General features: G+C 44.4%; 1 protein-coding gene across 2 annotated transcripts in view; it reads right to left on the minus strand.

Annotated features, from left to right (window-relative positions):
• POLQ (DNA polymerase theta) overlaps positions 1 to 24545 on the minus strand; it is a 367236-nt gene that overhangs the window by 244396 nt on the left and 98295 nt on the right. For both annotated transcript variants that reach the window (XM_069202712.1, XM_069202711.1), the window contains exon 11: positions 11678 to 11820. In XM_069202712.1, the coding sequence (XP_069058813.1) occupies positions 11678 to 11820 (143 nt within the window). The remainder of the gene's footprint in view (positions 1 to 11677; positions 11821 to 24545) is intronic.

Genomic DNA, 24545 nt, shown 5'->3' on the forward strand with positions numbered 1-24545 from the left:
CAAGAGTCGAATGCCCCACTTGTATCCCCCAACTATATAACACCTGGGACAGCCACCGCACCAACGACAGGGGGAATAGCAAAGGAGATAGCGGGCTCCCCAGTCTGGTACCCCTCTGTAACCTAATCACCTCCAATACTAGGCCCCCAGTGCGCACCTGTGCCAGCGGCTGATCATAGAGCAGCCACACCCAAGCAATATATTTGGGGCCCAGTCTGTCTAGCACCTGCCACACACACTCCCAGCTAACCGAATCGAACGCCTTTTCTATGTCTAGGAAGGTAAGGACATATTGGTCTTGGTCTAAAAACACCCTTTGCAACATGTGCCAGCAGCCCTATGTTGCAAAGGGTGTTTCATTGTGGTATAAATCCCGACTGGTCAGGATGAACCGGTGTGGGCAGGTGGTGGAGCAAATGTTTCGCCAAGAGCTGTCTGAGAACCTTTTGATCTACATTTAGTGAAGACAGGAGGCCCGAGAAGGCCGCATCCACTGGGTCTTTCCCGGGTTTAGGCACTAATACAATTACCACTGCACACATGGAACTAGGCAGCACACCCCAGTCCAGGGCTTCCTGGTAGACTGGGAGCAATTTGTCTGCCATAGTCTCTGGCAGTGCCCTGTAGAACTCAGTGGGTAATCGGTCCCCACACGGGGCCTTGGCTGTTTTAGTGGAGGCTATGGCCTGTTGTTTGGTGAAGGGGGCCTCAAATTCTGCCTGTTCAGGTGAAGTGGCGCCAGGGGAGCTGTAGACCCCGGGAAGGTGGTTTGCCATGGTCTTGTTAATTGCCTGTTGTGCACGTACCATGCGGCCTGTTGGATCCCTGATCTGCAGTATAGGGTCAGTGTGGTGCTCTTGCTGTATCATTCTGGCCAACAACCTGCCTCCCTTGTCCCCTTCAATGTGCAGCCTCTGCCTATAAGTGTGCCGTACATGTTTCTCAAGGCTATCCCACAGTGATTGCACTTGTTTTCTGATGTTTCCCCAGGTTGGGCACACCAACAGGTCATATAGCAGTGCTCTCTCCAGAGTCGCCAGCCACTCCTCTTGCAAAGTGAGGTTTCTCTCTAGCGTGTGTCAGACACCTGTGGTTGTTGCCATGCTTACTCCCCTTAGCACCACCTTCACGGCATCCCATTCCGTCGCCCTGTGTTGAGTGCTTTCCTAATTGAAGGTGATATACTCAGCAGGGCATCCACAATCGCACCTCTATAAATCAAATCTGTAAGAGATTCCTCCTGGATCCTCCATAACGGGACTCGGGGCACTTCCCTGGCCAACGATTAGGTCAGAAGTAAGGGCGAGTGGTCTGACATATACCTTGCCAAGTATGTTGTATCTAACACACAGTGTTTGGCCTCCCCCTGTATAGGGAAAGTCCAGTCTACTAAGAGTGTCCGCCAGAGGTGTATAACAGGAGTGTGTGTGTTACAGCGGGTGCTTTGTCCTCCAAATGTCCACCTATGTGTACACCTATTGCAAAATGGTCCCAGTAGTTTTTTTTTTGTTTTATTTTTTTTAAATCGAGCAATCAGGTCCGTCGGGGGTGCCCTGGGGTGTGACTCCGAGACCAACAGCCTCTGGGCCCTCTCCTCTGTGAAGATACTAGAAAGTTTTGGTGGCCTGAGAGATTGTGTAATCAACTGCCCCAAAAAGAGCTCCGCCGAAGGGCCTTCTGTGCACTCTGGGAATCCCACAAAAGAGGAGGTTACTGCGCTGCGACAGGCCCTCAGAATTTTCAGGCGCTCTGTCGTCTGTGTGCCACTGCGTTTTAATCCATCCACCTCGGCTCTCACCCACTTGAATTCTTTCCTTAGTGCGTACACATCATCTGCCACTGCTGTGGTATGGTCCACTACCTTTCGGAGATCTAGTCGCAAATGATTAATGTCCATGGCCATGGAGCCCATCTTCCCCTCTAGTGCCACACGAGAGATCTGGATCGCTGCCAGGAGCTCTGCAGTCGTGGGCCCCTGAATCTGTGTACTCGCAGGCTGCTCACCAGCCTGGAGCGCCATTAATGCTTTTGGGAGTGACAGAGTAAATTGATCAATTCTGTTGGCTTGCACCAGTTTCACTCCCTTGTCCTTCCCCATGATCAGTGTTGCACAAGGACTGTTTGCTGTGACCAGCGCCCCCAGTACAGTGTCGTATCCTCGACCCACTAAGCTCCTGCACAGATGCCACAACAGGACTCCAGGGAAAACAGCTATAAAAAAAAAAGCTTAGCCACTGAGTAATTTCTGTTCCTCAACTTTTACAGCAGTTCTTTCCATTGGTTTGAATGACCTTCATTCCTATCCAGTTGCCCTGCAGAAAATGTACAACTTCTCATATTCTAGGGGTCAGAGGGTGTGTGCCAGGTGAGCAATACTTACTGACAATGATCTTTGACTCACTAACCCTACAGTTCTACTATCAGACACTTGACTCTGCAGTTGTCGTAAAAGGCACTGATCTCTGAGAAATGACTTTTAAAAGCAATGAAGAAATCTCTGAAGTAGATTTGCCAGTATTACTTGAACATTTTCTAAGCAATTTTCAGAGAGATTAGATAACCTGCTACACATTGATCTCATAAAAACAGTTAATTAAAAACAAAAGCACCATGTTTTACAATGAAGAAGGTGCAAGAATTGCTGACATCAGCCCCATTGAGCCACCTCCATGTATGGATGACAGAAACCCACCTAGGCCACCCAGACTCTCACACATATGCATCGCACCCAGGTGGGTCTGCCAGTAGTGCTGTTAGTCAAACAGCACTTTGAATGTTGGGATTTTTGAGCTCATACTTGAAAAGATGAAGGCGACAAAGTTGCTGCAAACTCCAGGACTGGCTGAAGGTGCCATACATGACATGGGTCATATCAAAAGAAAGGTAATGGAATATGATAGTAATCTTCTCAACTAGAATGAGATGAGGCCGGATGTATAACTGCCCCGTATAAGAATCCCAACTCTCTTGTCCAACACCAGAATCGCCAGTTATTCTAAGCTCGCTTGTGTCCTTCTCATTCATGACTTGTCACAGTTAGCGTAATTTTCCTGGCGACAAGAATATGTATTGTACGTGGAGTGTTTGGTGTTTCCTCTGCTTCTGGAATCTCATTGTATTCACTTATAGCCAAAGAGTGGTTGTTTATTATACACAATCATTGTAAACTGTGCACTTTCTAAGGTTTGACATGCCCCCCCCCCCCACCCTAGACTGCACGTTTCACAATAGGAAAGAGGATAGGAAAGGAATTTACAGAGACTATGGTGAACAAAAAAGTAGAGTATTTTTTCCAAAAAATATATTGTGCCTGTTTCTCGCGTCCCTGCACCTGAAGTTGCAATAAAAAAATTGAACCAGATGCATACTGCATTGTTTGATTCTGAAAACGTTTTTTGTTAGACAACAAGCTTTGTATGTTTAGACAGGGAAATAATGTGGTCAATCTCTTATTATGACTGTGAACGGACCTGCTTAAGAACTGGGAATCCACATAACTTGTCACAGTTTCAACATATGATGAGTCCTTTCACTTTTCAGATTGAAGCATAATTCCCTTGATGGTTCTCTCCTACCTAATACCTTTGACCAACCCACTTAATTGGCTTTTTGTGTTCTTTCTCTTCCAGCTATTGACTTGTGCTATTGTCAGTCATATTGGCTGAGGGTCAGCCTACAGGTATTTAGTTCACTCACCTTCTATTTGCTGTTTGTGCCATTCGGACTCCTGTTGAGTCCTTGCATTCTAGTGCATGAGGACTCTTTTACTCTCCTGTCTGTCCCTGCTTACCGCTCCTCTCCTTTCCCACCCCTCCCCACTAGTCCGGAGCTCTCTTGCCAGTTGCCTGCTCCCTCATTGTTTATTTTCTTTTGAGGGCAGCCATGCAGCTGCACCATGCAGTACATATTTTATTATTGATTTACTGTTCAAAAATGGCTGTCGGCCTACAGTCAGTAATTAATGAAGTATTTAAAAAATAGCCAATCAAGCATACACATGACTGTACATACTGCTGCCATACTTATTTGGTTTTACTTGAGCACAAAAAACACTCCAAGATGGCCATGAGTGTGTGAAAGCATACACCCTCACAGCCACCATCTTGGAATACTTTTTGAGATAACGTATATCAGAAACAACTGAGAGAAACACTACCTCATTAGTGCACATAATGTTATGCAAGGGTGAGTAGCTTTCAAATGTTTTTGCCATAAACACTGGCAAAAAAAAAAAAAAACATTAGGAAGGCCAATAGCTTTGTACTCCAGTGTCACAGGCAATACGTATTGGCGTTATCAATGTTTTTGTTTTAGGGTGACTTGCTGACACTCGGAGCAATCGTTTTGCTATCCTAGTTACAATTCCAGTAACTGTATCGCCAAAAACAATGTTAGGCAGTAACTTTCAACCCCAAAAGAAATTAAGCCAGTTTCCACCAGAGTTCATAGCCTGACAGACATCACAAACATGTAATCTTAATTGCAAGCAGATGCTATGTATAATCCTGATACCTTGGTAGATGATTTGACCAGATGACTGGCTACTGAAGTCTCTCTATCCTGTTCCTCTATTTAAAAAAAAAAAAAACATCCAAATTAAAACTAGTGACTAGCTGGAACCTTTGATTCCTCCCCAAACCTAAAATTCAACCACAGCAGCTGGGACATGGAATAAGTACAACCCTCTTGTAAAAAAACAAATACATCAAACAACGTAAAATATGCAAAGATCAAATTAAAACATTTTTAAATCTATTTTTCAGGTAAAATCGCTAGCCTTGCCAAACACATATTTAGAATTATAAATGATTTACAGTTTCCGCAAGATTCTAAAATCTGCATTATCCCCTGAGATACACTACAATATGACCTCACCACATTTTGGAAGGTTAAATTATGAAAATCCACACTGAGATCAAATGTCAGCCCATTAGCAAATCCAATATCCTGGTTCAGGAGAAAATTGCCTCAAATATAAGAGTATGCTTTAATCAATTTGATGTCCTGTGAATCATTCTGGAAGGCTACAAAAGCCATCAGTCTGCCAGGGTCTCTGGTCCATAATGGATGAAAGCTATGATGAACATGTACTTGATGATTTTTTTTTTTTTTTTTTTTAACAACCTTCAATCATTCTCTCACTTAAAGGCACAGTGCGAAAAATATGGACATGGGCCATTTTTAAAACTGTATTGAAACGAAAATCTCTAATACCAGAGGATAACAGAAGAAATAGATCAATTTCCGTATTCTCTTTTTTCAGGTAAGGTATTATAGAGGTTGGTCCCTCAAGGGTCTATAATGTCACCCTTATTAATTATCATCTACATGCGCCCCCTGGGAAAATTAATCCTCCTCGTGGGGTTTCATTTCTATATGTGTGCAGATGATACACACCTGATTTCAGACAACAAACACATTCAGATAAGTTCGTCAGTGCATCTTTACTGGTCAAAAACTTTTTTCCAATTAAACCCTTCCAAAAAGAAGCTCACAGACTCTCTACGTTGGCCTTCTGTCATTGGCCTCATACCAGTTACAACCACCTCCGTCCAAAATCTCTGCATTTAAGTTAGTTTCACTCCGTCTCTAAAACCTCAGGCAGATAATGTCTCTAAGACCTGCTTTTGGCAATTGAAGACCTGAAGACCTACATTACGTTTTATTTATGACAAGTTGCACGCCTCCATTATTGCCCTTGTACAATCAAGATTACATTATGGTAAGTCAATATAGTTAGCTGCCCCAGGAACAACCTTCTACCATCTTCAGCGGGTGCAAATGCTGCTGCAGGACTTACTCTCAGAACTCCCTAGTGTTTACACATTGCTCCTGTGCGGAGTCAAGTGCATCGGAAAAGGGAATGGAAGTGCAGGCAAGTACATCGGGAAAGGGAAGGGAAAGGACCTTAGGGCAAGACAAATTGACAGCCTGCAGCTAAAGCATATTTATGTGCAGGTGCTGCTCCAACACAGGTCACATCACCATCATGTCACCCAGACCAGCACCTCCTTCCAGCGTGGAGGTCTCCATGACCACCGTAGTCTGAGTTTGCGGAGGGAGAATAGGCAACTCTTCACAAGACTGTGGGGGTCCATCCACCAAAGAAGACCATGATGCACTGACTTGAAGATTCACACCTGCCACCACTTTGCACAAGGCAACAACAGGGTGACCAAGGCCTTGAGGTTTAGCAAACTCAAGACCTGCAGAACCAGGATCCAATCTGAGCTATCAAATATCTGCCCTCCTCTGAGGGAGAGGGAAGGCCTTCATAAGTGTTTTGTTAGCACGCCACAATATAAGTAATCTTATGTGTAAGAGTGAGGGGAGAGTCCTAGATGTTGATAGTATAGCCTACGTTGTAGAGGACAGTTCTCTTCTGCTGGAGATGTTCCTGTCTCAGAGTTAGAGGTAGGGTACGAAGAGAGTTCTCTTTCACTGGAGATGTTCCTGAACCAGCGCTGGGGACTCAGCTTTCACCAGCCAGTTGTTCAAGCATGGAAGTAAGTGCACATCTGCCTGCCAGAGTGAACCTGCTGTCATCTTTGTAAAGAGTCATAAAGTAGGTGCAAATTGGTGATGTTGGGGGGACCACTGTGAACCTGAAGCAGCACAAGAACTGAAAGATGAAAGCAGGCGTCCTGGATATCAAATGATGTCAATACATCTCCTGAGTTCATGGCCAGCAAGATCTGGTGCAGGCACAGTATCTTGAATGCCAGATGAAGAGGTTTAAAAGGCAGAGATCCAGGATACACCACAGGCCTCCATTCTTCATGAGAGCCAATCAGGAATAGGAGTAAAGTTCTGTGCCAGAGGCGCCACCTGCATGGTTTCTTATGTAAGAGGGATGGACCGGAGGGAAGGATATGGAAAGCAGGGTGTAGTCACAGAGGCTAGGATCTGCTGAATACCATAGCCGTCTGGTGTAATTTCCTCTTAATGGATGGCAAAACAGGGGATAGTGGTTTTGGTGACGCCTCTAGATCAACCCGTCCTGAAAGAAGTGATATAGTTACAGTGGTATTTGAATAGGCTGAAATGGCTGCCTTTGTCAAGTCTGCACAGGTCGAGAATAGCTACAAAAATTTAGATACTGTTGCTAGGAATGCTGTGATTCAGAGGCTAGGCCCAGGGCATGATCTGTTACCCTTTTGTTCTAGAAGAATTCCAAAAGAGCAGCTGTCTTTCTCTCTGGAAAGCAGCTCATCATTAAATAGCATATCACAGACCATAGTCAGGACATCTCCCGAAAACCAACCAGAATACAACCAAGCATGCTGACAACCATATTCACAGACATAGCAATGTTGTCTGCAGGGTCAAGGACATACTTTGGTATCTGTTTTGACACCTCCAGGTCACTCACTCACTAGTGCAGAGAATGGCTTTTGTACAAAGACATTATTTAATGAACTTTGTCATCACGCATTACATGGAATTATACATATTATTTCTTAGATGTTCAATCGGGGTTCAGAATATAGTATTATCCGACATAATCCCAGCCGACACTGAGCCTATAAATCAATTTCCATATGTTGTTAAATAGTCAGTGTGGAACGGCGTATCCACCTAACAAGGCATACAATTCTTTTATGCAAAGTCCATTTCTTATTGGTAGAAAATTGATGTACGGGTAGATTAATCGATGTTAGATAGGATACCATGTTGATGTTTCGGTCTATCAAAAGCTAATCATTTCACAAGACCGTAATCAGGATGGAGGATAGGGATTATGGCCTTTGGGGACCGCTCACTCTAAAAAAGGTTTTCATTACATCTTTAGGATTTGCGATAAAACCTAACTCTCATATGGTGGGATAAATTGATAACTTGTTGATCTCTCAAGTGATTGTCTCTCTTGGCTTTGATTACTGCTTTGTGTCGTGATGCATGGGGAGTATTCTAATGTAAGTAATGTGTGGCTAGTAGACTATCAGATTTCCCGAATATTGAAAAATATATTTTAGCAGCAGAGCTGAGACCTGCATTAGAATGAATTAATCGCAAAAATCTTAAAACATAAATTTAAATACAGAATAAAAATCCCTCTACAACATTCTTTAGCTGGCTTTCAAACACAGAAAATCCTTGCATATTAGGCTATCATCTATAAGGCTTTGATTGGAACACTTCGATCTAATGGTTCAGAAGGGGAACATTAGAACTTATCCCCATCCAGTGGTGCCTAAAGATTTTCAACAGAACTTTTTCCCTAAGGATAAATGATGCATTGTTTCAAAACTTGAGAAATAACTATGCTACTTTCTTAAGGGGGAAAAGAGAATTGTTTGCTGATGACTTCGACTTATGTCCCAGAGCCAACTATGTTCCAGCTCTTACGCTGGGCACCTACTGAACCCTGAAACCAAAGTAGAGGAGGAGACTAAAAAAACACTTTGAATTCCAAAATGGAGAACATTCAACTAAAAAAGGAATTTCAAATCTATATTAAGGCCAAACCAATCAGACAGTGGGGACTCACAATTATATGATGAAATGGGAATGAAAACTAAACATAGACATTAAGGAAGAAACCTGGCCAATCGTATGGACCAGAGAGGCTAAAGCATCTAAATTTGTACAGCACAAAGAAAACTCTTCAAAAATGTACTCTTGCTCTGAGGGCCTGACTGCTGAGGTATCTGCTATCCTTATTTCTATGTTGGCGCTGGCATCACGTCTGTCTCGAACCATGCCAGGCCCAGTACCTGTCTGGTGACCTGGCTGGGACACTAACAGTGCCCTCGCAGTGGACAGAGGACTAGTGTCCTTGTCCTGAATTTAATAGTGGTGGCAGCATACCATGTTTTACAATAGTGGTGTTGACCAGATTGTTTTACCTGTGCCAGTAAAAGTGTGGCGTGGTGACCGCTTTGGTGTAAAGTTTGGCTCTTATGTCAAACCCAGACCATCTGTTGACATCCTGTGTGCACGCGGAGTGTGTGTATAGTATTGTCTGCATTCATGTGGCTGGAGGGTGGATAGTCTGACACGGAAGTGAAGATGTTGGAGACCAGGCTTCATTTAAAAATTCCATGCAAATACATTGTTAGTAAGTACCTGATGATTATTCTTTTTCAGTAGTGTCCTCTATCTGGTATAGGTGGGACTGCAGATTCGGAGGTGCAAGGTGAGGCAGTTTCTATGTCAGGCATGCCCTGTGTCATCGATTACTGCTTAGAGAAGACTGGTGACAGTCAAGTGCAGAGAACTAACACTCTACCGTGCCCTTCTTGTGAGTCCTTCAGCTTGGAGACTGTCTCAGTGCTACGTGCTGTGAGAAGCATCACTTTACACAAAAGGTGTCTCCGTAGAGCAGCCTGAGAAGGGCACTTGAAAAAGGCCCACCCCAAGCCTGTTCTGAAGTTTAAGACAGTGATCCAAATTGCCAGTCTAGAAACTGTGTAAGAAAGTGTAATCCAGACCCACACTCTTTGTTTCAATCCAGAATTCTTCATTACCATGGAAGGGAGTGCTCCACATGGTACTGAAAGGACTGCTGTGTGACCAGGACTATTGCCTGCCTCAAAGCCAGCTTCCAGATGTGAGGGGACATCATCTGAAGTCTGAACTTTCTGCTGGAAGAGCAGAGGATCTACTTAGAGCCTAGAGGTCTGCCTGCCTACCTGCTGGGAGAGAGAAGGCATCTGCTTGACACTACAGAAGGAGAAAATGACCAGAAGAATGCCAGGGAGTTCTCAGCCGGAGGTACTCCCAAAGAAAGCACACTGACAGGGCAAAGCCAGGAATGACTCATGCTGTAGTGGATCTCCTAATTTCCCCTCCATGGTTTCCATCTAGAATTGCACTGGTAAACGTTGGGCTTGCTGAGCGATTCATGCATCGGTTCGACTACAACTACCTTGAAACATGATTCATACATCAGCCCGAGATGTGTTACAACTGCCATGCTGCATGACTTGTGCACTGGCCTGAGTTGGGCATAATTCTGTGAGATCTAGACACAAGCTGTAGCACGTTACAACTGCCTTCCTGTGTGCTCGGACTGTGGTAGATCAGAAGCTGGCTGGGACTACGCAAGATCTCGGGATTGCCACCTCAATGTCCACCAAAAGGCATCCATCTGTTTCCATGAATTCCAAAAACATGGGCTGTGCACGGCCTCATTTGCAACGGCTGCAGGAATAGAAAGAAAGTACTGTCAGCTCTGTTTGCAGTTGTTGCAATGCACCGACATGAGCGCAAGGAGTTTTCTATCAACTACACTACCCTGTTAATAACAAAGTGAACTGACTGCATATTTAAAATGATCTACAACATAATCTGCACCTGTGTCTAATTCCTGGACCTCCTAAGGATTACTGGAGAACTATTCGTAACAGGGTCATCAGTGTCAGAGACCACAAAGTGAAGTGCCGTGTAGTACCCACAGGGGACTCATGATCAAGGGAAATTAGTGTGTCTTCTCAAACCAGATTGCATATCGTTTAGTACTACTGTATAGTTAAAAAAAAAAGGTTTTTTCAAAAAGGCAAGCACTGGGATGGACACTGAGTAATCTCAGCAGTCGTTACCGCCCTGAGAAGCCTGTGAATGCCCTAAGAGTCAAGTGCAGAAAGGGATGTGCATGACCCAGGTTTGCAGGGCCCCAGGAGGATATGACCCAGGACACCACTGGCAATCAACTTCAACCCAGAAGCACCTGTGTGACCTGTACCCCCAACCCCTTAAGTGGGCACTAACAATCCTCATGAGATCATATGTAACACCTGTTTGAATTGGAGCTGTGTGGCCCCTCAAAAAGACTATTTGTGGTTCTCCCTGGACCGTGTTTCGCCAGCTAGAACCACAAGAACTGATAAAGCCACAGAATTCACTGGTTTTGCAGTGACATCGGCAGAACGAATTTTGGACATTTTTGTAGCCCAGTTCCATTCAGCAAGTGAATTAAAAATGGACCGAATTTACCTACTTTTATACACCCTACGCTAATGACCACACGGAGTATTTACACCAGACTGAGGGGCCTGATTACGACCTTGGCGGATGGGATAATCTGTCACAAACATGACGGATATCCCACCCGCCGCTTTACAAGTTCCAGAGGATATAATGGAACTTGTAATACGGCAGGCGGGATATCCGTCACGTTTGTGATGGAGAATCCCATCCGCCCGGGTCGTAATCAGGCCCGGAGTGTGAAATCATCTCAAGCAGAAATAGTAAGTACACCAGGGTGAACTGAGAAAGGTTATGTTTGCAGAGATCTAAAGTCTTCACTACAGCCTCTGTTGTCACTTGACAGACAGGGATAAACCTTTCCACTCCGGCAATATGTGTGGGTGCTTCATGTGATGGCATTCCAGCCAGAGAGGCGGACTGGCAATGGAAAGGAACACAGTGGTAAATGCACCAGACTGTGGCACCCTCTCTCCTAAATCCCTAGCAATGCAGTCTGTCAAGCGCTTAACTACCATCAATCACCTCCTTCAACCCACCTCAAAGCTGTCCCCCGTTCTTCAAGTATAATGGGGCCAGGCCCAGAAAAGTACCATCAGCCTCGACTCAGAATTCCAGCATCTCTGTCCTTGTTACTACATGTCAGCGGTAAACGCACTGCCTCCACATGAATTCTGAGAAAGACTACCAACTCCTGGAGGCAATGTTAGAACCTGTGCGCTCACTCCTTTGGAATCAAACCCCTTACCTCAAGGATGGCTCGAACCATGCTGCCAGTAACCCCTTCTCCCTCTCTTCTTGCCAGGCAGCTGTGGACAGGCTTGAGGGATCCCTGCAACAAGCTTATCCCCTTTGCCCTCTCAGTGTTCTTGCAAACAAGGATACTCTCACCTGAGGAAAAGAGGCAGAAGAGCAGGAAAGAACAGTTCATTAGCTTATGGGCATAAGGGAACAGCAGTAAGCGTTTGTGTCATCATGTATCAGCATCTATCATCATTAAAATCATGATTTTAATTTTCAACCAGGGTACAACATTAGATTTACAGATAGTTGAGGTATACAGACAGATAGATATAATGGAGTGATCCATACAGATAACCAGATCCAAAAAATAAATTTTCCAAAAGCAATAGTTCGGTGTTTACATAAGGTCATCAAAGATTATTCTACTGTGAATTGCCAAAACATGCAGACATTTATAAATCATTGGCTGTACCACAAGGTGGGAAAGCTTGGAGGACATAGGAGGTGCTTGCAGAAAAGGCACGATTTATGGTCTATCCTGAACATCACGTCTGAAGTTGGCAGTCAAATGGAATATCTTGTCTTTCCAGCCTTGGCAAGAGTCATCTTTGTGCTGCAGGAGGGTAACACGGGCGCAGTCAAGTAGAGAAGAATTTGTATTATTGCCTCAGTACATTGAAATGCATCCCTTTCTATATTAACAGTGGAGAAGTGTGCCACAATGGTTAGAGCGGCAGACCCTGATGCAGAAATCTGGCCCGGACCAGGGTTCAATTCCCACCTCAGCGGGTCTTGGGCTCAATTCCCTTGGACCAGATAATTCTCGCATCGGTGCCTGATCTAATTAATGGGTCCCACTCTGTAACTCTGGGCAATAGCTTGCTTAATCTCCACAACGGCCCTGCCAGCGTTTGGATGCCTGGCTTCACCCTCGGGGTTCCCAGGAGTGGGCGCCTCACAGGGAAAAGCCAGGAGGGGTTCCACAGCGGTATGCGTACAGCGTCTTGAGACCCTAACGGGTGAGTAGTGCGCTATACAAGTGCAAAGTTTACAGTTTTAACAATAAAAGGTAGCATGTCTACACATGACACAAATGGAAAAATCAAACCATATTTAAAGAAAATGTGTGTGCAGTGAGAAACCCCATATAACGTATGTGTGAGGGTGGGGTTGCGTGGAATAGGGAGCTTCAACAAAGACAGGGAATTGACAAACACTGCAGCAGAAGGCAGGCACTCACTCCACCAGAGGCTTTGCTGCTGCAGAGGTACATTTTGCAGAAACTCCACCCTTCACCAATATTTTCACAAGGCACTGTCAGGGGTGTAGCTTAGTCAGAGAGATTTGGGGGGTGTTAATCATAAAGTTCCTAACTAATAAAAGAGTGTGCTTAAGGGTGGAGGGATGACCAAGTTTTGGGATACACTGATCCCACGAGGAACATCTTTGTATTGATTTGCATTAGGTGTGCCCCCTCTAAGTTCATGATTAAAAAAAAAAAAAAAAAAAAAAAAAAAAAAAGTTAAAACCTTTTAGCAAAACAAGGATGGGAAAAACCAACAAAGGCATAAGAGACCCGACTAAGGGCCCAAAAACCCAGCTCTTAAGCCAAGAATGTGTTTATTTGGGGTGGTATCACACTCCAAACATCCCCCTTAAAACTACGCCCCTGGACACTTCTGTCGTGAAGTTTAGTCGCGAGTCAAATCTGCTGTAGGACAGGCAGTGCTGCAGAACTTAAGTGAGCCTGACACCCACTACCTTCTGTTTCTATATTTCATGGTACTGCTTCTGTAATCTTTGAAAGGTCCATCTATGAAGGTCTGATGCTGGTGAGGAAATACATTGTTTAACTGTAACTACAGATCTCCAACTTTGGTACCTTTTCATGGATTTACATACGTTCCTCCCTCCTGCCATGTACGAGGTGGGGATTTGTTTACAGTTTGTTTACACTTGTTGCTCTGAAAAATGTAGTTATCAAAGCTAAGGTTTTGGCCCATAATGAGCTAGAGAGACTGCACATTATCTATGGGTAGAATATGTTAGTTACATTTGGTAGCAATGTTTAAGGTGGATACTCCACCTACTTGCAAATTACTCAAGTCATGAATTCTTAGGTGCCAGACAGGATCAAGAAAAGTTGAAATAGTTTTGCCACACAAACAAGTGGCACAATAGTGCCAACTCCAGAGTGCAGAATTCTAACTTGGAACCCCAAGCTCCTCAGAATATGGAGGTGGGCAGTCGTTGAGGAATATGCAGGCCCCCAGAAATATTGTTACAAAGGTTAAGCAATTTATTCTTCTGCTCGACATACTTCCTCACCTCTTAATCAAAAACCAAATCAATACACCCAAGGAAGGACCTCTAAAAGGACATTTAGTTACGTTATGAGACCCAATGTAGACAACTGTTTCTGCAGGCCAGAGATGGAGGTCATAAGCCCAATCAGGAACAAGACTGACCTTTACACTAGTCTAACTCGTTTGGAACACATCTGAATAGTGGTAAAGAAACTGCTTTGCCACAATAGGGGTGGGAGTGGCATCCCTAAAAAACAATTAAAATATAGAAACCACATCACTGTTTGTGGCAGCCTGCCAGGAATAATTGTATTTTTTTTTTTAACAATGCAGTCAACAAGAGCTTGGGGCAGGTCATCTATACCACCCTGGGACCTGGGTACGTAATAAGGACCAGACAGCTAAAACCTTGTCCAAGACAACAATGTCATACTTGAACCAGACCAAAGCACTCTCTGTAGCTAATTTCCAATCACTTTCCAACATAAGGAAACTGAAATAATGTGGAAGAAGCAGGAAAGATGCCAACATTCCAGAACTTATGAGTTGAGCACAAAAATACCAAATTGGAATACAAACCAAACTGATAACCCTGAAACACAGACACAAAACAGAATAACTATACGACAGATGGGCATCACTCAAACCACAAAATTAGGACAAACAGTCCCCAGTGAGGTTCAAACAGACCCCAGTGAGGTTCAAACAGACCCCAGTGAGGTTCATAGCAGACCCCAGTGAGGTTCATAGCAGCAAGGAGAAAATGCAACAGAAAAGACAAGGGTGGGCCAGCTGGCATGTAGGCCAAGACGGGAGAGACAGACACCACATAATGTAAGGGTTACCCCTGTGAGAAAGCATTCCTATTGAGGCCCAGAAGTGGTAAACCAACTACCAGCACATCCAGTCTCGACAGGTGGCTAGCACCAAGACAACAACCAAAACCAAAACAGCCTACATTGTGTGCATGTCACAAGCCAACAGACATAAATAGCTGTATGAAGAATCCAGCTCCCTTCATCCCCTGCCCCTCACTCTCTCCCATCCAAAGAGACAATCCAATAAAATGGAAGCAAAGGCAACTGTTTGTGACCCTTTACAGTTTGACTAACTGCAAGAAGCACACGCCGCATTCTAACGACTGTCTTACAACTTAAAAATGACAACATTGCAGAAAACATGAAGTCTTTACTAATGTTCTTCTCAAAAGGGGAAATCACCTGAGAGTCTCAGAAACAAACACACACATGGCACAAACAATTACGGTGCCAAAAAAGGATAAGACAGAAAGGAGAGGGAATTCCTCAGAAGTATGTAATTTACCCCCTCTATTTGCAGGTACACAACACAATGGCTAGAGACAAAAAAAATCACCTGTTCTCTTTTTCCGATCACAGTCCAGCCAAACATGTCTCCTTTCAACCAGCCCCTACTCAATGCCATTAATTATCTAGACTAAGGGACCATGTGTTATGCTAGCTTGCACAACCTGCACAAAATTACTTTCTTTTATAATCCGAAGGTGTCTTAAGGTACCAGTCCTCTAGGGACCACAACAGTACACTTGCCAGCACCAATTCACAGAGAAGAGGCATGCAGAGGAAGCTGAATGAGAGGCTGGGAAGAGTTACAGCACCACTGCAATCGAGGAGGAGACCACACCTGGAAAAAATGACTCAGTCCAACCTGTCCACCGACAGAATCTAAGCTATGGAGATGAGAATATTAGTATCCCTGAATCGCAAAAGCAATGTCAACACCCACACCAACTGTGAGAAGATATTAGCTGCTTATACCATGCCAGACAAAGGAACTGAGACCCAAAGCATGGAACAGAACACCAGTTTTCCAACAGTTTGTAAGCCCAAAGAATCAACCAAACAACCAAAACCACACAAAAGCCTGTGCTGAAAATCATGTGAGGCATTCCTGAAAAGAAAGTGTTCAACTTCAGTGAAGCAGCTCATGGCTACAGACACCTGGCTGACAAACCGAGCTACTGGTAGATAAATAAAAATTAAAATGCTGACCAGCAAACTGGTTCCCAAAAACAAGGCTAAGCCCCTGTGCACGGACAACAGGCACATATATACACAATACCACAGAAAGGAACACCCTTGTCACCAGGCACATATCTGGTATTAAAATGGTCTGACAGGGTAAGACGGAAGGAGAAAGAAAAAAAGAAAAGCTGTTTTTAGCATCAGTGCCTCTCGAAGGCCCGCTGTCCTGCAAAGTCAAGACGGTGCGTATACAGATGGTGATCAGGTCGGGGTACTGGCAACACCTTTAGGGGGAATAGGCTCATAAAGCTTCAGAACACTGCATGCAACACAGAGGTGTAGGAGTCCTCAGTCTCCAAGATTGGACATTTGCATGACTTCATACTATGTGCTTCAAGCAGGACTTCGAAGGGCCAAGGAAGAGCCTCAAGTCCAGGCCTCCGAACTCAGAGTCAAAACAGGACAGAAGAAGTTGTGTGGTATCCCCAAATCCATCTCAAACAACTTCTGTGCTACCTCCCAGACAGTATGTGAATACCACGCCAACAGGCATGTGGCGATGGATGGACCAAGCACCAGCCTCCCAGATGAAAACTTTCTCTCCACTGAATTCATTCATCTATAAACTGGAGAGCATTGATAAATTCCTGCACTAATTTCTACGAAAATAGGAGCCCACAAATTCTAGGCTCTTGGACATGGAGGAGAGGACAGACATTTTGGGTCACCTGGAGCTGAACAATGATAGGCAACTTGAGACTGAACAGCCTGTGCAGAAGCTGGCCTTACCAAGGCAGACGTATTAGGATCTAGCAATGCTTCATTAAAAGGCAGATGAGGGTCTTTTGTGGAGGAGCCAGGCTGAAGGATCTCTGTCAAAATGTTTACCTTAATTTCTGCAACTGGTAAGTCCTGATAGGATTCTTTCACTTTGGCTAGGACTACCTCAAAAGAAAGAAAATCCTCCAAGGGGACCACCAATGAACAATTGGGGCCAATCCCAAAAGGAACATAGAAGCCATTGGGGACTTGGAGCCCCAAAAAGCAGGTCCTCGTCAAAGTCCAAATAAGAGTGAAGTTCGCACCACTACTGACCTTCTTGGCATAAAAACCCTGCATTGAATTTGGGTACGACCCACAGGAGATCCAAAACTAACATTCCCTATGTGTTTCCCATGTCCAAGTCCGACTCAGAATTATTTGCAAAAGGAATTCCAACCTGCAGCATAAATGATGTTGGTATTGGTACCAATATTGAAACAGACTACAACACTTTTACTAACAGAATAGAGGCTGCCAAAATCAGGACAGCGTTAAAAGTATCAGCATGGATGACGATGCTGGGGTGCAGGTACCAGTGGGGGTGGGTATGGATGAAGGTCCCACGGGTGCCTTCGGGCCAAAAGACTCACCATAGTGAGTCGGAGGAGGGAACATAGCCAACAAATTCTGAGTGAAAGACACCACGTACGGAGTCAACGGCAGTGGCAGGAAAAGCCAGAAGTAATGCCAGTATTTCAGTATGCCAAGCACATGCGTCAGACTCACGTCCACCAAAGAAGGACATGGTTCCAAGGATGACATGAAGGTTGGAACAGAACAGGCAGGCGGTCCACAAGATCTGCCCCTGGAATGGGAGCAACGTCACAAGGAAGAGGAGTCCTCCGTTCATTATGTCTTGGAAGAAGACTGCATCAGGAATTAAGCCGCCCCTCTATATCTATCTCAAAAATGGGATCAGATGAGGCGTTGATCATAGCAAACTTTAGATATGGAAGAAGATCTCTCCTAGGCGTCAACAGAAATGAAAAAGAAGAAGCCATGACTGGACGTGGACCTACAGATGCAAACATCGTCCATGTTCCAAGGATAGCCTTTGAAATGGCTCAAAGAGAAATCACTGGCGCAACAGGATCTTGGCCTCTTCATATGGCCTCTTCATATGGAAAAGAGTCCTAAAACAACTGCAAAACAATAATTTTAACACAGAGCAATTCTGGATCTACGTTAAAGAGTGCTGAAAAAAAGGAACTGATGGTGGAGATCTGGGATGACATCATACAGAGCTCTGTGATGTAACATTGGGGAGATACCGAAGTAGAGTTGGAGCTTTGATGCGACATGCTGGTGCGGGAGAGCTATTTCTACTTTTACGGATCCAGTCTAAGACCTGGGGGAGAAGTATGATGTTATGAATCTGCAGGTAGAAATATTCATCAGAATTCACTGATGAGGATTTGCAGCCTGATGATAGTAAATTATTGAAGCGTGTGAATCTATAAACGGTACCGAAGCTGGAGCACTGCCAATTCAAGTAAGCAGCTCATTTAAAAAAATCTATTTGTATTATTATTAGTATCACAATTCTAAATCATGGGTTTCTGCACCATGTGCAGAACCTCCAAAATAATTGAGCTGGTTATGATGAGTAGAAAATATATCTTTATGAAAAGGCGTGAGAACCCTTTCTAATGAAAAGATAACAGCTCCTGAACGTTGGAAACTTCGATCTCGAATGGTTGTAATATCCAGATTACAACACTATGTAGAAAAGTAGACAAATCTGAGCAAATCTGTCCAGAAACATTAACACACACAAAACAGGGCTATTCACATCACCTGGGCTGAGGAAGAGTGATTATGCACCCGCCTTCAGATCCCACAGTCCCTGCCAACCTCCGTGTACCAAGTGCAATGCAAGGTTTTCTGCTGATTTGGAAAGCAACAATTGGAAAATCACACAATTACTTAGTAAGCTTTTTTTGTGAAGTTACCAACTTGCCACACACCTGCACAGGCCACAAAATGATCTTTCTAAAATAGCTCCCAATGTAGATTTGGTGTGGAGATACTAAAAGTGGCAGAAGCCAGACTTTGAATCAGTATCCTTCAGGAATTTCAAATGTTCAACAACTTCATCAGTTTTAAGCATAACCTAAAACAATTCCTACTTAGACAACAAACATGCACATTGAACTCAGTGTCCCTTCCTCTGAAGTCTGTACAACAAAATCCCCCTCTCTTTCCCTCCAACGTGCTCCTACTTTAATTTCCCTTTTTCAACTATCCACACCTCAGCATTGCCTTAAGTCTTTTATTTTGGATGTTATGCTGCATCTTTCGTTATTATTTGGTTATTTCTGTGCTTGTTTACTGTATGCTTTCTGTCATTGTTGCCTATTTTACTGTGACTGTGTATTGTATACTGCACCTAGAAGCTAGACGTGGCATCTGTTTGTGTGCTACAAATACTCAACATCCTCTCTATACCAATCAAAAAGAGGCCTACCAGAAATCGACTTGGATTAACAGTTGGAAATCAACAGAGAAACAAGACTATCTGGTAAATATATTCCCCGAACATAATCATATGCAACAAAAGTTAGTTTACAATATCAGCTTGAACTTACCAAATTTTACTGACTAAAATCACAAAACTGTCTGAAGCAAAACAGTCGGAAATTTGCAATTTTTTAAAAAAAAAGGCTGCTGGGAGTTTTGCAGAATTTTAATGGCAGTTTTTAGCAGGCAACAAACAAGCATTGGTGATCTTAGAGAAACATCCCTGTAAACATCAGGGCCATTCCAACCCCCTTTCAATGCGCCTAGAAGATGAAGAAACACCTCTTCAAAGAGAACAACATCACGTGACAGGTTAGAAGGTGCCTACACAAATAAATGAGCACCTTATCTCTCCCCCATGGAGCTAACCATCTCCCTGTGTCTGGGCCCTGGCTAGCAAAGTGTTTTGCTAATGAAATCGCCACGCATACATTCATTCATACATACATACATACGTACCAAAATTAAACTTTGGAATAAGGTAATGATCTGCCACCTGCAAGTACCTTCACGTCAATGGACAGCCTGCCTATGTATAGAATTTACCTAGTCTGAATGAGGCATAGAATGCTATGCCAACCCAGTAAAAACTGATGTCATCATTTGATGATTCCTTCTAACATCAACTGTTGTGAAACAAGAGATTCTTTAAATTTCCGATATCCTGGAAAGGGGAAACTATTGATAAAAATACATTTATTTTCTGTTGCTTCAGAAGGAAATGAGATTCAGACCCAGCAAGAAACAGGAAAAACCACATCATAACTTGGGAGCAAAGGTGGAATCCTCGTGTCTCTTGAAGTGCCACATTAAGCGGTATACCACGGGGACATCTCGGCACTAATGTGGCATAACCTGACGTTTCAAGTAAAGAACGAAGAAACTGAGACAGAAAAGCGAGACAGCCTTTAAAGGGAAGCTGATAAAGATTGGAGCTCAATGTCTCTTCGTTGATGTAAAGCTCGTTTTCCCAAGTCTCATATCACAGGAAGCCTGCGGTATCATCAACATGGCCACTAGGACAGAGGACCCATAGATGTTCAGATGCATTAAATGTTTTAGGATACTTTATTGCCCAGTTATAGAGGGCATATGGTTAAAATATGGCATGTTGATATTATTCTCCAGTATCAAGAAATATCTTTGATAAGTTAGCTTTGTAAGGAGCCTAGATCAAATGTTTTCTGGCTTTAGGAGACATACAATGTTTGATTGACAGTGGCTGTAGTCCTGGAATCTATTATTCAGGAAGCCAAGCTTGGTAGTTCTGGAACAGAAAGAAATAGAAAATGAATCTGACCCCTCCTGTGATAGTGCTCTAAATCTTACAGAACACTCGGGCGCATTACTGGGCAGATGCAAAACATCAGAGAACCAAGACAATGTGTCTGGAAGTGTTAAGGAAACTGCAATAGCTACTTATGACGTCTAAAGAGCTCTTGGAAAGCTATGACGGTGCTGCATCAACAGGACTAAAGAACAAGATTTGGAACTGCCAATGTGCGTGTGAAGAAGTCCCTGTCATGATAAGTTTGGAAGACACATTAGTAGCTCAATGTGTGCCAACAGGCATCAGCCAGCAACTTGCAAGGAGAAGTAGGTGAAAGATTCCCCAGGTGGGGAGACTGATAGGTTCTCCTGTGATGGGCTGATGAAATCAAACACAATAGGTGCTGGAGGCTGCGCATATCCACAAATATAAGACAGACAAGAGGTCAAATTAAAGGTAGCAAGATAGATTTAAACAAAAATTATAATAAACATAGTACGACCATATTAGCTAAACATAATTTAGGTATGAAAATCGGAGAAAGGGAGGTGACCCATGCAGAGAGCTGGTGATATGCTCTAGCCTTGACTCAGCCACAAAACAGCTTTAAATCACTTCAGTGCCCAAGGCATTTTTTGGAAGCTATCTCTGCAACACTTTTGAAGATGGCCAAATTTGTGTTCTTACAAACATTTTTCCCATGGTTGATTCTTTCGCTGGAGTACCACTGAGATGTAGAGCTGGCAAAAATGGTGGAAGGAAATGATGCACATATACCATAGTGACATGGTTTAAAGACCTTTCCTGGGATCAAAGTTGTATTCCAGAACCTCCACCGCCTCAAGCTATTAGTTGGCTCAGTGAGGCAGAGACAAAATTATGCACGGGTGATCGTCTTTGCCTTGTCGGAGTGCGGCTCCAGGTTTGCAACAGCAGGTCTCTTGCCAGGCTGATGAAAAACCTAGATCAGGAAAGGCAACTGGAATCTACTTGTAGACTGAGGCAGCATCACACTGAAGTGCAGATAACTTGGGTCGTGCTGGGAGTAGCTCAACTGATAACAAGCATCAAAGTCAACTCAAAAGGCAGCCCTTAAAAAGCAGGGTTTTGCCATTTAGAGTCTACAATAAAGCATAGACAGTGAAAGGGGACTGACAAGGAAAACAAGGCTGGGTTAAACTCAAAACACAGTCAAACAGTCCTGATGAAGAGATGTCACCAAATTTAACAGCTATATTTTGCTGTTAACATATAGTTCTGGAGGCTTGTGGATGGATTGTCAAACAGGGTACTGTTGTTAAGCTATTTTAGCCTTAGTTTTATGCATGTTATTTTAGCTAACTAGGCCTGCCGCTGTGCACTTTAGCCCAGTTATATTTTATTTAGCAAGCCACATTTGTGGTGACTGTTTTATTTTCCTCTAACTAGTTGTTCTTCACCTAGGACAACACTACATTCTTAGCAAGACATTTCTATCACTCTGTGCTTTCCTCAAGGCTGCAGTAAGATAGGGTTGCCAGCAAAAGTGGTACGCTTCGTCTCCAATATTCACAGAAACATACACACTGTTACATGGGGATCTTTCTTAGAATATCAGCTGTTTTGTTATAAAAACTCTTGCTTGTCCGGTACATGTTAGAGGGAGATTCCAGCCAGATGACCACGACTGCATGCTGACTATTGATTGCTACGCTACAGCTCTTGGCTTAGACCGCTGAATCCCTGACCCTTATGGGAACGGTGTCTTCTTAAGACTACAGGCCTCCTTGTTCAGGTATGAGGGATGTCTTCTCAGGGGGAAACCTGACAAGCGCATTAAAGCTTAACACGCTGTGCTCTAACATAACATAGGTAGGAGATAGATATATCTGTTTCTATATATAAGCCTTAGTGACAGTTTGGTAGGACTATTTTTGTGTTTTACTCTCCTTGTTACAAAGTTACTTCTATTGTGCTTTATCGTCCTAGTTATTGAAATACATGCCTGTGAGAAAGTAGCCTCTTTCTAGCCTTGTTACCCCCACTTTTGGCCTGTTTGTGAGTGTATGTCAGGGTCTTTTCACTGTCTCACTGGGATCCTGCTAGCCAGGGCCCAGTGCTCATAGTGAAAACCCTATGTTTTCAGTATGTTTGTTATGTGTCACTGGGACCCTGCTAGTCAGGACCCCAGTGCTCATAAGTTTGTGGCCTATATGTATGTGTTCCCTGTGTGGTGCCTAACTGTCTCACTGAGGCTCTGCTAACCAGAACCTCAGTGGTTATGCTCTCTCATTTCTTTCCAAATTGTCACTAACAGGCTAGTGACCAATTTTACCAATTTACATTGGCTTACTGGAACACCCTTATAATTCCCTAGTATATGGTACTGAGGTACCCAGGGTATTGGGGTTCCAGGAGAGCCCTATGGGCTGCAGCATTTCTTTTGCCACCCATAGGGAGCTCTGACAATTCTTACACAGGCCTGCCACTGCAGCCTGAGTGAAATAACGTCCACGTTATTTAACAGCCATTTTACACTGCACTTAAGTAACTTATAAGTCACCTATATGTCTAACCTTTACCTGGTAAAGGTTAGGTGCAATGTTACTTAGTGTGAGGGCACCCTGGCACTAGCCAAGGTGCCCCCACATTGTTCAGGGCCAATTCCCCGGACTTTGTGAGTGCGGGGACACCATTACACGTGTGCACTACATATAGGTCACTACCTATATGTAGCTTCACAATGGTAACTCCGAATATGGCCATGTAACATGTCTATGATCATGGAATTGCCCCCTCTATGCCATCCTGGCATAGTTGGCACAATCCCATGATCCCAGTGGTCTGTAGCACAGACCCTGGTACTGCCAAACTGCCTTTCCTGGGTTTTCACTGCAGCTGCTGCTGCTGCCAACCCCTCAGACAGGTTTCTGCCCTCCTGGGGTCAAGCCAGGCTTGTCCCAGGATGGCAGAACAAAGGACTTCATCTGAGAGAGGGTGTTACACCCTCTCCCTTTGGAAAATGGTGTGAAGGCAGGGGAGGAGTAGCCTCTGGAAATGCTTTCTTGGGCACAGATGTGCCCAATTCTGCATAAGCCAGTCTACACCGGTTCAGGGACCCCTTAGCCCTGCTCTGGCGCGAAACTGGACAAAGGAAAGGGGAGTGACCACTCCCCTGACCTGCACCTCCCCTGGGAGGTATCCAGAGCTCCTCCAGTGTGCTCCAGACCTCTGCCATCTTGGAAACAGAGGTGCTGCTGGCACACTGGACTGCTCTGAGTGGGCAGTGCCACCAGGTGACGTCAGAGACTCCTTCTGATAGGCTCCTTCAGGTGTTGCTAGCCTATCCTCTCTCCTAGGTAGCCAAACCCTCTTTTCTGGCTATTTAGGGTCTCTGTCTCTGGGGAAACTTTAGATAACGAATGCAAGAGCTCATCCGAGTTCCTCTGCATCTCTCTCTTCACGTTCTGCCAAGGAATCGACTGCTGACCACGCTGGAAGCCTGCAAAACTGCAACAAAGTAGCTAAGACGACTACTGCAACTCTGTAACGCTGATCTTGCCGCCTTCTCGACTGTTTTCCTGGTGGTGCATGCTGTGGGGGTAGTCTGCCTCCTCTCTGCACTAGAAGCTCCGAAGAAATCTCCTGTGGGTCGACGGAATCGTCCCCCTGCAACCGCAGGCACCAAAGAACTGCATCACCGGTCCCTTGGGTCTCCTCTCAGCACGACGAGCGAGGTCCCTCGAATCCAGCAACTGTGTCCAAGTGACCCCCACAGTCCAGTGACTCTTCAGTCCAAGTTTGGTGGAGGTAAGTCCTTGCCTCCCCACGCCAGACTGCATTGCTGGGAACCGCGACTTTTTCAGCTACTCCGGCCCCTGTGCACTTCCGGCGGAAATCCTTTGTGCACAGCCAAGCCTGGGTCCACGGCACTCTAACCTGCATTGCACGACTTTCTAAGTTGGTCTCCGG

Source organism: Pleurodeles waltl, chromosome 8 (assembly GCF_031143425.1).
Source record: "Pleurodeles waltl isolate 20211129_DDA chromosome 8, aPleWal1.hap1.20221129, whole genome shotgun sequence".
Classification (NCBI taxonomy): Eukaryota; Metazoa; Chordata; class Amphibia; order Caudata; family Salamandridae; genus Pleurodeles; species Pleurodeles waltl.